The 13133-nt window shown below is 45.5% G+C and overlaps 1 protein-coding gene across 2 annotated transcripts; it reads left to right on the top strand.

The window, feature by feature from the left end:
* Nucleotides 1-327: 327 nt before the first annotated feature.
* LOC311147928 (ATPase family AAA domain-containing protein 3-like) lies at nucleotides 328-12597 on the top strand. Of its 2 annotated transcripts, none has more exons than XM_084184775.1 (16): nucleotides 328-648; nucleotides 1355-1431; nucleotides 2011-2112; nucleotides 2280-2339; nucleotides 2489-2558; nucleotides 3000-3165; nucleotides 3484-3553; nucleotides 3690-3845; nucleotides 9257-9313; nucleotides 9471-9596; nucleotides 9857-9981; nucleotides 10226-10277; nucleotides 10368-10438; nucleotides 10626-10793; nucleotides 10972-11080; nucleotides 11197-12597. In XM_084184775.1, the coding sequence occupies exons 1-16, from the start codon at nucleotides 462-464 to the stop codon at nucleotides 12484-12486; spliced, it is 2886 nt and encodes a 961-aa protein (XP_084040901.1). In that variant the 5' UTR covers nucleotides 328-461; the 3' UTR covers nucleotides 12487-12597. The 2 variants fall into 2 exon arrangements, with proteins under 2 accessions (XP_084040901.1, XP_084040902.1); XM_084184776.1 differs by lacking the exon at nucleotides 328-648 and adding an exon at nucleotides 1155-1240.
* Nucleotides 12598-13133: the final 536 nt, after the last annotated feature.

The following is a 13133-nucleotide window of genomic DNA, read 5'->3' as shown; positions in this document are numbered from 1 at the left end:
TTAGGGCAGAGGGTAAACCACTAGGAGCAGAGCTCCCCTATGGGGCGGAGCTCCACGATATAGAACATAGGTATGTTCTATTATGCTTACTGCTTTTTACCGGCATCCTTTTTAAGTTGCGCGTTTTCCCTAATCTATTCAAAAAGTGATATGCGCAATGGTAACTCTTGTCTACAACAGGCAGTCCAGGTAATTTGGAAAGGGATCCGCAGCATTCGATGCTCTCGAACAGGAGAGAACCTCGTCGTTGTAGTAACCAATAAGGATGGAGTATTTGATATATAGTCCTGCCCACCACACGTCGCGCTTGCGTGGTAGAGTCTACCCGACACACATGGAGCAATAGTGGTGGCGAGGGAGGTGTGTATATGGTCCCGTGTAGAAAAGTGGCGATAGAAGAAACTGGACCCTTCAGGCCGGTGCAGCACGAGGAGCAAGAATACGACTTCATTTGAGTTACCATGTCGTGGCTCTTCGGCTGGGGAAGGGGGTCCAGCAAACCACCGACAGATGAAGCAGAGACGCCTGGAGGAAAAGGGGGATCTTCGGATAAATCGTTCGGAGAGAAGCCCAAGGACAAATGGAGTAACTTCGACCCGACTGGGCTTGAACGAGCGGCAAAATCTGCGAGGGAACTTGACAGATCACGTTCGTACAATAGTTATCACATTGTCATGTCATTTCTTAAACCTTATTGTTCTTGTCTAAAGTTACCTAGTTGTTTTGTGTGCAGATTGTATTGTGAGTTCAACAGTACGATGTCGTTGCAGATTATGAGCAATTAAACTTTCTGACAACTGCAACAAAATATCAATTGAACATGAATCAACTGTAGAAAGTATGTAATGAACTGGACTCGACTGTATCAACAAAGACTGTCTGCAACAGGCTTTGGTGGGCGTGTCAGTGATTGAAAGAACAAAGTGTTCTTCATGGGGATGTTTTCTGTCCTGCCACTTGTTCAAGATCACATTCCCGTTCGATGTTTGCTTGCAAGAGAGCATGTGACCTGCATAGACTAATGGCCTGCTGTTGCATATATGGAGTTATATATTTAGCCATGAACGTCAGTTTGGCGCATGCGCCTGTATGGCACCATACTGTCCTCCTGTATACATTAACCCCCCCCCCCCCCCCCCCCCCCCCCCCACCCGCTGGCGAGACTAGTGTACTTTTGAGGAACAGAGGTCCAAAGCGCGAGCCTCATGACAGTGAAAGTGGTATCGTTTGTGAGTTAATGGCAAGTAATGTTAAATAATTATTCCTGTTCCCCAAATGAACAACTACACTCATAGTATCAAGTGACCAATTGACATCGAAGTGTCTTAATTGTGTTTCCACCCCAACTCTATAGGCCATGCGAAAGAGGCACTTGATCTGGCTCGCATGCAGGAGCAGTCGGTACAGCTGGAGCATCAGAGTAAAGTGAAGGTGAGTCACTTTCAAATGTCTGGTTATTAGGTTTACCCATTAAAATGTTGGGAGCATAAAAAGTGTGATTTTATTTACCTCTACTGCTACAAACATTTGTGGGTGTGCATTAGCTCATGCTTTTTACATTTACATTTACATTTTAGTCATTTAGCAGACGCTCTTATCCAGAGCGACTTACAGTTAGTGAGTGCATACATTTTTCATACTGGCCCCCCGTGGGAATCGAACCCACAACCCTGGCGTTACAAGCGCCATGCTCTGCCTTCTACCTAGCTGCAGCATTTTGTGCAATAGAAAAAAACAGGTGTTATCCACTATTGCCTTATGATCTTCCCTGTCCTAGACATTCCAGTACTGTCACCTGCTTTTCAAAACGGGAACACATGGGTTCTCATTTCGATATATTCATCCACTCTGTCTCTCAATTCTCCCTTGACTTTTAACTTGAGGTCCATAAACTTGGCATCTATGATGCTCCGAATAATGAGATTAGGGTTTAAGTATAACGGTTGTCTGTCCTACAAACCTACTACCTATTCCTCTCTGAAAACATGCTTTAATCCCATTCACCAACAGGAATATGAAGCAGCCTTGGAGCAGCTGAAGGGGGAACAGATCCGTCTCCAGGCAGAGGAAAGGCGGAAAACACTTACAGAGGAGACCAAGCAAAATCAAGCGGTATGGGAGTGATGTTATTTACCAGTCAAGTGTGAATCAATCTAGTGTTACGCTAAGTATGTTGTTATGGGGATAATGTACATTATTTGTCTTTATTGTATTGCATCCTTAATGTTGGATCATGCTTCAAATTGTGCTAAGGTGTTTTCTGTCTTTATTTCCTCTAGAGGGCACAGTATCAAGACAAACTTGCCAGACAGAGATATGACGATCAACTCAGGCAACAGGTAAGCACTTTGTTCTGATTTCTGTGGAATATCAGCCATAGCTATGGAGAACACAAAAAGAAACCGGAGTGGGACCCATGCTGATAGAAAAAGGACAAGAATGAGAAATATGGCTAAGTGTATGTTCCGCATGTGTTTTGTATTTGCAGCAAGCCCTCAACGAGGAGAACTTGCGCAAGCAAGAGGAATCAGTAACAAAGCAGGAGGCTATGCGAAAAGGTGCAGGAAAATTCCCCATGTGATTGTGACACACAGGAGAAGGTTTACTAAGCATTTGCACCTGTTCTTCATCAAGGAAAATGAAACATGAAGAATAGTCAACTGAGACCGTTTCATGTTTTTGTCATTGTTTACAGCAGCGTTAGGCAACCCTGTTCCCTGAAGTGCCGCAGGTACTTCCGGATTTTGTTCCAACTAGGCATCACACCTGACCAACTGAGCTAATTGATCAGTTCAACACACCTGGCCTTCCGGGTCAGTAAATCAAAAACATGAAGTGCCTGTGGTTGCCTACTCCTGGTTTACAGTATATCTGTAGTTCTCTTCTGACAGAAACTGGTGCAAATGCTTTGTAAATCAGTCCCACAGTATGTTTACTAATAGCAGACTCAGTCAAAAACATATTTTGAATTTACTTTAGTTCCACTCTCTCCTACCTAGCCACTATTGAACATGAAATGGCTTTGCGGCACAAGAACGAATTGCTTCGTGTGGAGGCGGAGTCTGCAGCTCGTGCCAAGGTAGAGCGGGAGAATGCGGACCTCATCCGTGAACAGATCCGCCTTAAAGCAGCCGAACACAGGCAGACGGTCTTGGAGTCCATCAGGTAAGATGGGAAGGGTCAAAAGGGTTCTAAACTCTACAGCAGTGCGTACCATTATTGGGTCGGGACCCACTGGCGGGTTGCACTTGCAGTTACTTTTTAGAGGGTCACAGCTTGAGACTGGGCTGTGGAAGACAATCAATTGTAAAGAGCTTTATACATTCCAGTTCTTATCACATCTCTCATCTCATATTATGCAATGCATTTAATTTGATCAGCCAGTATTCTGCTATGTTTGGATAAGAACCCAAGAATGCTGTGAATGTTTGGTGGTCATAATGGGAGCAGTCACTGTAATAATGATGTTTTTGTTTCTGTCAGGACTGCAGGAGCAGTGTTCGGGGAAGGGTTCCATGCCTTTGTGTCCGATTGGGATAAACTCACTGCCACGGTAAAAAGTCTCCCCCTTACTACCAATCTGCTATCACACTTTCACCCTACAACCTGCGATATAGCTTGAATTTCACATTGTGGTTGCTTACCATATCTGAGTAATTGACACACACTGTTTGGTGAATGCCCTGCAGGTGGCTGGGTTCACACTGCTGGCGGTGGGGGTGTATTCAGCACGGAATGCCACCGGGGTGATTGGGCGCTACATCGAGGCTCGTCTGGGAAAGCCTTCGCTGGTCCGAGAGACCTCCAGAATCACTGTTAGCGAGGCCATCAAACACCCTATTAAGGTAACTAAAGAAGAGATAAAATAGTTCCCTTTAAGGACATAACAAATTGATATGGGATATTCGTTGTCCCTGCTCTTTGAAGTACACTGAACAAAAATATAAACGCAACATGCAACAATTTCAAAGATTTTACGGAGTTACAGTTCATATAAGGAAATCATTCAATTGAAATAAATGAATTAGGCCCTATGGATTTCACATGACTGGGAATACAGATATGCAACTGTTGGTCACAGATACCTTTAAAAAAAAAGGTAGGGGCGTAGATCAGAAAACCAGTTAGTATCTGGTGTGACCACCATTTGCCTCATGTACTGCAACACATCTCTTTTGCAGAGAGTTGATCAGGCTGTTGATTGTGGCCTGTGGAATGTTGTCCCACTCTTCAATGGCTGTGCGAAGTTGTGGGATATTGGCGGGAACTGGAAAACGCTGTCATACACGTTGATCCAGAGCATCCCAAACATGCTCAATGGGTGACATGTCTCGTGAGTATGCAGGCCATGGAAGAACTGGGACGTTTTCAGCTTCCAGGAATTGTGTACAGATTCTTGCGACATGGGGCCGTGCATTATCATGCTGAAACATGAGGTGATGGCGGCGAATGAATGGCACGACAATGGGCTTCAGGATCTCGTCACGGTATCTCTGTGCATTGAAATTGCTATCGATAAAATGTAATTGTGTTTGTTGTCTGTAGCTTATGCCTGCCCATACCATAACCCCACTGCCACCATGGGGCACTCTGTTCACAACGTTGACATCAGCAAACCGCTCGCCCACACAACTGCCATCTGCCCGGTACATTTGAAACCGGGATTCATCCGTAAAGAGCACACTTCTCCAGCGTGCCAGTGGCCATCGAAGGTGAGCATTTTCCCACTGAAGTCGGTTACGACGCCAAACTGCAGTCAGATCAAGACCCTGGTGAGGACAATGGGGACACAGATGAGTTTCCCTGAGACGGTTTCTGACAGTTTGTGCAGAAATTATTCAATTGTGCAAACCCACAGGTTTATCAGCTGTCCGGGTGGCTGGTCTCAGACGATCCCGCAGGTGAAGAAGCCGGATGTGGAGGTCATTGGCTGGCGTGGTTACACGTGGTCTGCGGTTGTGAGGCCGGTTGGACATACTGCCAAATTCTCTAAAATGATGTTGGAGGTGGCTTATGGTAGATAAATTAACATAAAATGATCTGGCAACAGCTCTGGTGGACATTCCTGCAGTCAGCATGCGAATTGCACTCTCCCTCAAAACTTGAGACATCTGTGGCATTGAGTTGTGTGACAAAACTGCACATTTTAGAGTGGCTTTTTATTGTCCCCAGCACAAGATGCACCTGTGTAATGATCATGCTGTTTAATCAGCTTCTTGATATGCCACACCTGTCAGGTGGATGGATTATCTTGGCAAAGGAGAAATGCTCACTAACATACCCCAACCAGAAGCCATTGATTACAGGCAACATCCGCACTGAGCTAAAGGGTAGAGCTGCCGCTTTCAAGGAGTGGGACTCTAACCCGGACGCTTATAAGAAATCCCGCTATGCCCTCCGACGAACCATCAAAGAGTTAATACAGGACTAGGATTGAATCGTACTACACCTGCTCTGACGCTCGTCGGATGTGGCAGGGCTTGAAAACTATTACAGACTACAAAGGGAAGCACAGCCGCGAGCTGCCCAGTGACACGAGCATACCAGACGAGCTAAACCACTTCTATGCTCGCTTCGAGGCAAGCAACACTGAAGCATGCATGAGAGCACCAGCTGTTCTGGATGACTATGTGATCACGCTCTCCGTAGCCGATGTGAGTAAGACTTTTAAGCAGGTCAACATTCACAAGGTCGCAGGGCCAGACGGATTACCAGGACGTGTACTCCGAGCATATGCTGACCAACTGGCAAGTGTCTTCACCAACATTTTCAACATGTCCCTGACTGAGTCTGTAATACCAACATGTTTCAAGCAGATCACCATAGTCCCCGTGCCCAAGGACAATAAGATAACCTGTCTAAATGACTACCGACCCGTAGCACTGACGTCTGTAGCCATGAAGTGCTTTGAAAGGCTGGTCAAGGCTCACATCAACACCATTATCCCAGAAACCCTAGACCCACTCCAATTTGCATACCGCACTGCCCTTTCCCACCTGGACAAGAGGAACACCTACGTGAGAATGCTATTCATTGACTACAGCTCAGCGTTCAACACCATAGTGCCCTCAAAGCTCATCACTAAACTAAGGATCCTGGGACTAAACACCTCCTTCTGCAACTGGATCCTGGACTTCCTGACGGGCCGCCCCCAGGTGGTAAGGGTAGGTAACAACACATCTGCCACGCTGATCCTCAGCACGGGGGCCCCTCAGGGGTGCGTGCTCAGTCCCCTCCTGTACTCTCTGTTCACCCATGACTGCATGGCCAGGCACGACTCCAACACCATCATTAAGTTTGCCGACGACACAACAGTGGTAGGCCTGATCACCGACAACGATGAGACAGCCTATAGGGAGGAGGTCAGAGACCTGGCCGTGTGGTGCCAGGATAACAACCTCTCCCTCAACGTGACCAAGACAAAGGAGGTGATTGTGGACTACAGGAAAAAAAAGAGGACTGAGCACGCCCCCATTCTCATCGACAGGGCTGTAGTGGAACAGGTTGAGAGCTTCAAGTTCCTTGGTGTCCACATCACCAACGAACTATCATGGTCCAAACACACCAAGACAGTTGTGAAGAGGGCACGACAAAGCCTATTCCCCCTCAAGAGACTGAAAAGATTTGGCATGGGTCCTCAGATCCTCAAAAAGTTCTACAGCTGCACCATCGAGAGCATCCTGACTGGTTGAATCACCGTCTGGTATGGCAACTGCTCGGCCTCCGACCGCAAGGCACTACAGAGGGTAGTGTGTACGGCCCAGTACATCACTGGGGCCAAGCTTCCAGCCATCCAGGACCTCTATACCAGGCGGTGTCAGAGGAAGGCCCTCAAAATTGTCAAAGACTCCAGCTACCCTAGTCATAGACTGTTCTCTCTGCTACCACACGGCAAGCGGTACCGGAGCACCAAATCTAGGTCCAAAAGGCTTCTCAACAGCTTCTACCCCCAAGCCATAAGACTCCTAAACAGCTAATCATGGCTTCCCGAACTATTTGCACCCCCACCCCATCTTTTTACGCTGCTGGTACTTAATTATTTATGCATAGTCACTTTAACTCTACCCACATGTACATATTACCTCAACTAGCCGGTGCCCCCGCACATTGACTCTGCACCTGTACCCCCCTGTATATAGCCTCCCTACTGTTATTTTATTTTACTTCTGCTCTTTTATTCTCAACACTTTTTTGTTGTTGTTATTTAATTTTACTTTTTTATTAAGTAATAAATGCATTGTTGGTTAAGGGCTGTAAGTAAGCATTCCACGGTAATGTCTACACCTGTTGTATTCGGCGCATGTGGCAAATAAAATGTGATTTGATTTAACAGGGATGTAAACAAATGTGCACAACATTTGAGAGAAATAACCTTTTGTGCGTATGGAACATTTCTGGGATCTTTATTTCAGTCATGAAACATGGGACCAACACTTTACATGTTGCGTTTCTATTTTTGTTCAGTGTAGTATAAAATTATGCCCATTTATACAGTGCATTCAGAAAGTATTCAGACCCCTTGACTTTTTCCACATTTTGTTATGTTACAGCCTTATTCTAAAATTAATTAAATTACTTTTTTCCTCATCAATCTACACATGATACCCCATAATGACAAAGCAAAAACAGGTTTTTAGAGTTTCAGTGCGAACAGAAATACCTTATTTACATAAGTATTTTTTTTTACATTTTATTTCACCTTTATTTAACCAGGTAAGCCAGTTGAGAACAGGTTCTCATTTACAACTGCGACCTGGCATTCAGATCCTTTGCTATGAGACTCGAAATTAAGCTCAGGTACATCCTGTTTCCATTGATAATCCTTGATGTTTCTACAACTTGATTGGAGTCCACCTGTGGTAAATTCAATTGATTGGACATGATTTGGAAAGGCACACCTGTCTATATAAGGTCCCACAATTGACAGTACATTTCAGAGCAAAAACCAAGCCATGAGGTCGAAGGAATTGTCCGTAGAGCTCCGAGACAGGATTGTGTCGAGGCACAGATCTAGGGAAGGGTACCAAAACATTTCTGCAGCATTGAAGGTCTCCAAGAACACTTTTACCTCCATTATTCTAAAATGGAAGAAGTTTAGAACCACCAAGACTCTTCCTAGAGCTGGCCGCCCGGCCAAACTGAGCAATCGGGGGAGAAGGGCCTCGGTCAGGGAGGTGACCAAGAACCCGATGGTCACTCTGCCAGAGCTCCAGAGTTCTCTGTGGAGATGGGCGAACCTTCCAGAAGGACAACCATCTCTGCAGCACTCCACCAATCAGGCCTTTATGGTAGAGTGGCCAGATGGAAGCCGCTCCTCAGTAAAAGGCACATGACAGCCCGCTTGGAGTTTGCCAAAACGCACCTAAAGGACTCTCAGACCATGAGAAACAAGATTCTCTGGTCTGATGAAACCAAGATTGAACTCTTTGGCCTGAATGTCAAGCCTCACGTCTGGAGGAAATCTGGCACCATCCCTACGGTGAAGCATGGTGGAGGCAGCATCATGCTGTGGGGATGTTTTTCAGCAGCAGGGACTGTGAGACTATTCAGGATTGAGGGAAAGATGAACGAAGCATAGTACAGAGAGATCCTTGATGAAAACCTGCTCCAGAGCGCTCAGGACCTCAGACTGGGGCGAAGGTTCACCTTCCAACAGGACAACAACCCTAAGCACACAGCCAAGACAATGCAGGAGTGGCTTCGGGACAAGTCTCTGAATGTCCTTGAGTGGCCCAGCCGGAGCCCGGACTTAAACCCGATCGAACATCTCTGTAGAGACCTGAAAATAGCTGTGCAGCGACGCTCCCCATCCAACCTGACAGAGCTTGAGAGGATCTGCCAAGAAGAATGGGAGAAACTCCCCAAATACAGGTGTGCCAAGCTTGTAGCGTAATACCCAAGAAGACTCGAGGCTGTAATTGCTGCCAAAGGTGCTTCAACAAAGTACTGAGTAAAGGGTCTGAATTGTTATGTAAATGTAATATTTCAGTTATTTATTTTTAATAAATTAGCAAACATTTCTAAAAACCTGTTTTTGCTTTTTCATTATGGGGTATTGTGTGTAGATTGATGAGGCTAAAAACAATTTAATCAATTTTAGAATAAGGCTGTAAGGTAACAAAATGTGGAAAAAGTCAAGGGGTTTGAATACTTTCCGGATGCATTGTAGGTCGAAAATCATAATGACTGTATTATAACACATGTATGAAGTGTTTTACTGTATGTATGTGAACTCTGAGCTCTTTTCTACCTTCAGACAACGAAGCGTCTGAGAAGTAGACCACAGGATGCTCTGGAGGGAGTAGTTCTTAGTGTAAGTACACAGTGTACAAACAGTAAGGATTCTTTACAATGCAACAAAAGCAGATATCCCTACACACACTGATGTCACTGCTAAAGTTAGTTGATCCCTCCAAAGTTGACATTTCTCCTGCCCTCTCCCTCTTTCCTCCCCTCTCTCTGTTGTGTAGCCATCCCTGGAGGAGCGTGTGAGGGACATTGCCATCGCGACTCGTAACACTCGACAGAATAAGGGGCTCTATAGAAACATCCTTATGTATGGACCCCCTGGTACTGGCAAGACCCTCTTTGCCAAGGTATTACATGGCATGCGCTATACCTGTTAGTATAGTTTAACATGTACTTTACTAGAATAAGGAAAGCATTTCAAAATTGTTAATTGTATTGGTTAGGTGCAGGATGACGAAACTGAAAACAATTATTTACTATTAACTTTACACCAACGTGTATATTACAGTCATCACAAGAGCTGTCCATTGTCAACAAGGTCACACTTAGCCAATAGGTGCTCCATCCACTATTCTACTGAATGATGGTCTGTTACGTTGCCCTGCAGAAACTGGCCCTCCATTCTGGGATGGATTACGCCATCATGACAGGTGGAGATGTAGCCCCCATGGGCCGTGACGGCGTGACGGCCATGCACAAGGTCTTTGACTGGGCCAGCACAAGCCGGCGCGGGTAGGACATTCATTCACTGTGTTGTGTTAAATGTCCAAAGTTAAATGTACAGATCCTCGTTGGCACAAATCTTATGGGTGTTTATGTCAAATCAGAGCCATATATAAAGATCCATCTATATCTCTACGTGTGTGTCAGATTCATATGACGATTGTGGGTCAATAGTACAACATTGGGAGCTGTTTTCTAATAAAACTATTAGAATTGCTAATCTCTTTCTCTTCATTTGCCTCAACTTCTGTAGCCTCCTGCTTTTTGTAGATGAAGCAGATGCATTCCTACGCAAGAGATCCACAGTGAGTCCAGTAACAGAACTAAGAGCACGTTCTGTTTTCAAGAGTCAACATGTCGGCTATTTTGATCACGTCAATGACTTTGTGTTGCAGGAGACAATCAGTGAGGACCTCAGATCCACCCTTAACGCATTCCTTTATCGCACTGGAGAGCAGAGCAACAAGTTGGTAGCAACCTAAATAAAAAATATATTCATTTTAAGTGATTATACACTGGCAAGTTACCATAGTGATTTTTTCCTAAATTCACCTCTGCTTATATTATTTGAGTTTTGAGAACGCGCATGAAAAGGTTGACTTAACTAAAAAGATCATGGACATGTGTTTGAATAATCCCATCTCTCTCCCCAGGTTTATGCTAGTGTTGGCCAGTAACCAGCCTGAGCAGTTTGACTGGGCCATCAATGACCGTATTGATGAGATTGTAAACTTTGCCTTGCCTGGTCTGGAGGAGAGGGAGAGACTGGTGCGCCTGTACTTTGACAGATTTGTACTGGAGCCCGCCACATTAGGGAGACAGTGAGTACACCATTCTCCGCTTGTACTACAATGCAAGTGGCATAATGATTTGGGTAATGTCTACAAACGTGCAACGTAATATTTATTAGCTAGATGTATTTTTCGACTAAGGATTGCTCTGACGAAACAATACAGTGTGTTGAGTTTGTTTATTTCACTAACCTATATCCCCCTGCAGGAGAATGAAGTTGACCCAGTTTGACTATGGCCAGAAGTGTTCGGACATTGCTATTCGTGCAGAGGGCATGTCGGGCCGTGAGATCTCTAAACTGGGTGTGGCCTGGCAGGTTAGTACATGTGACCTGTCCAGTTAAGCTTCCAAACCATTTAGTTGGTTTAGTTTTCTTTAGACAGTACAGCAAACGGGACACAGGATAACGTTCAATCCCTGTTTTCCTGTCAGGCTGCAGCATACTCCTCAGAAGACGGCGTCTTGACGGAAGCTATGATCGATGCGCGCGTTGACGACGCTGTCCGTCAGCACGCGCAAAAAATGGACTGGCTCCACATGGAAGGGGGTGCGGAAAGTGCAGGTAAGCATGGGGTGGTGGTGCCAAAGGAGGCGGCAGCAGCGAGTGTAATAGCATTCACAGCGGTGCAAGAGGCTGTACCACAGTTCCTGGATTCAGTCCCCACCATCCAAGCGGTGCTCCCTGTCATGGAGGCCATCATCTCCAGCGCTCAGGCCGCAGCGGAAGCTGAGCCAGTGAAGGTTGAAGAGGCAGCTGCCATTATTGAGGAGGCAGTTACTCTAGTTAAGGAGGCTGCTACCCCCATTGTCACTGAGACTATTGCAGCATTTACAGCACTCAAGGAGGCAGAAGTGGTGGAGGCTCCTGTGGAAACTGCTACTGCTATCCCATTGATGCAGGAGGTAGAGATAATCAAGGATGTGCCAGAAAAGGCTATAGCATCTCTTGTTCCAGAGACTGTAGCAGTGCCTAAGGTAAAGGTCTATGTGACAGCAGAGGTGTCTGCACCCAAGGAGGCAGAAGCAGAGGTACTTGTAGACACAGCCCCTATCATTAAAGAAGAACCAACTCAAACTAAAACCAACCAAGAGTTGGATGCCGCTGAAGCAGTCAAAGAGTCAGAAGCCATTGCAGTAGAGTCGGAGGCCACAGCAGCCACTGTTGCCAAGGAGACCGAGGCCACAGCAGTTCCCGTTGCCCAGGAGACCGATGCTGCAGCAACCCCCGGTGGCGCGGAGACAGAAGCCGCAGCAACCCTTGTTGTCACGGAGACCGATGCCGCACCCGTTGTCGTGGAAACAGAGGCAGCAGCAACCCCCATTGTCATGAAGACCGAGGTCGCCGCAACCCCGATTGCCACAGAGACCTCTGATTCTGATTCCGAAACTGAGGCTGCAACAACTCTCGTTGCCCCGGAGACTGAGACCGCAGCAACCCATGTAACCAAGGAGACAGAGGCCACAGTAACCCCTGTGGCCCAGAACACAGAGGCCACTACAGCAAAGGTTGACACAGAAACTGCAGCTGAGGTCCCTGCAACTGTTTTGGCCAAGGAATCTGAGGTGACTGAAACTGCAGCTGCCAAGAAAGCAGTGGACCCTGAAATCCCTGTCACTCCCGAGTCAGATCCTAGTAAAGTTGAAACACCTCAAGCAAAGGACCAGGAAGGTGATGACCCAACCAAACCAAAAGACCCTCATAAAAATAAAAATAAATGGTGAAGCTACTGAAACACTTTGGTAGGGAGCAATTAGGTTAAATATTTTGAAGCACAAATATGTACTGTACTGAATGATGGGTGTTTTGTCATGTGATTAAATGGCTATTGATTATTCTGTCTCAATGGTGTCTTATTACACTTGTCTATTGAACTATTTGTTTTTCAAAATTGCATGTCTTTATTTTTCAATTAAAGCGCTTTGAGATTGTAATGAAAAGCGCTATAAAAGTTTAATCAATTATTACTTAGTTTTCAAGTAGGATTTCCAAGTGCTTAAGTATATGAGAAATGTAATAGGTTAAAGGGGTGACCGATTGTCTGGAAGATTGGAAACAATAAGAAAATGGCAACAGATAAGACTTTAGGCCTGTATATATCTCAATAGCAAATGAACTAGGTTGGTTGAGCACCATGTTACATCTATCCCTCTTAACATGTCTGAGGAAATATTGGGGAAGATACAGTAGTCCAGTCTTTCCCTTAAATTATTTTCCAGGTGAGGCGCAAAGGCTCACAAAGCAACATCCAGGCCTTTTAGTCTTTGCAAGTGCAAAATGAAAAAATTAAAGGAACAGGTGCCTATAAGGTAATAATATAAAACCACACAGCCTAGTCTCATAGACTAGACGTAACATAGTAAAAGCCAAT

This window comes from Coregonus lavaretus (genome assembly GCF_964263955.1).
Source record: "Coregonus lavaretus genome assembly, chromosome: 20".
NCBI classification, from domain to species: Eukaryota; Metazoa; Chordata; class Actinopteri; order Salmoniformes; family Salmonidae; genus Coregonus; species Coregonus lavaretus.
This window is presented reverse-complemented; position numbering and strand designations above follow the sequence as displayed.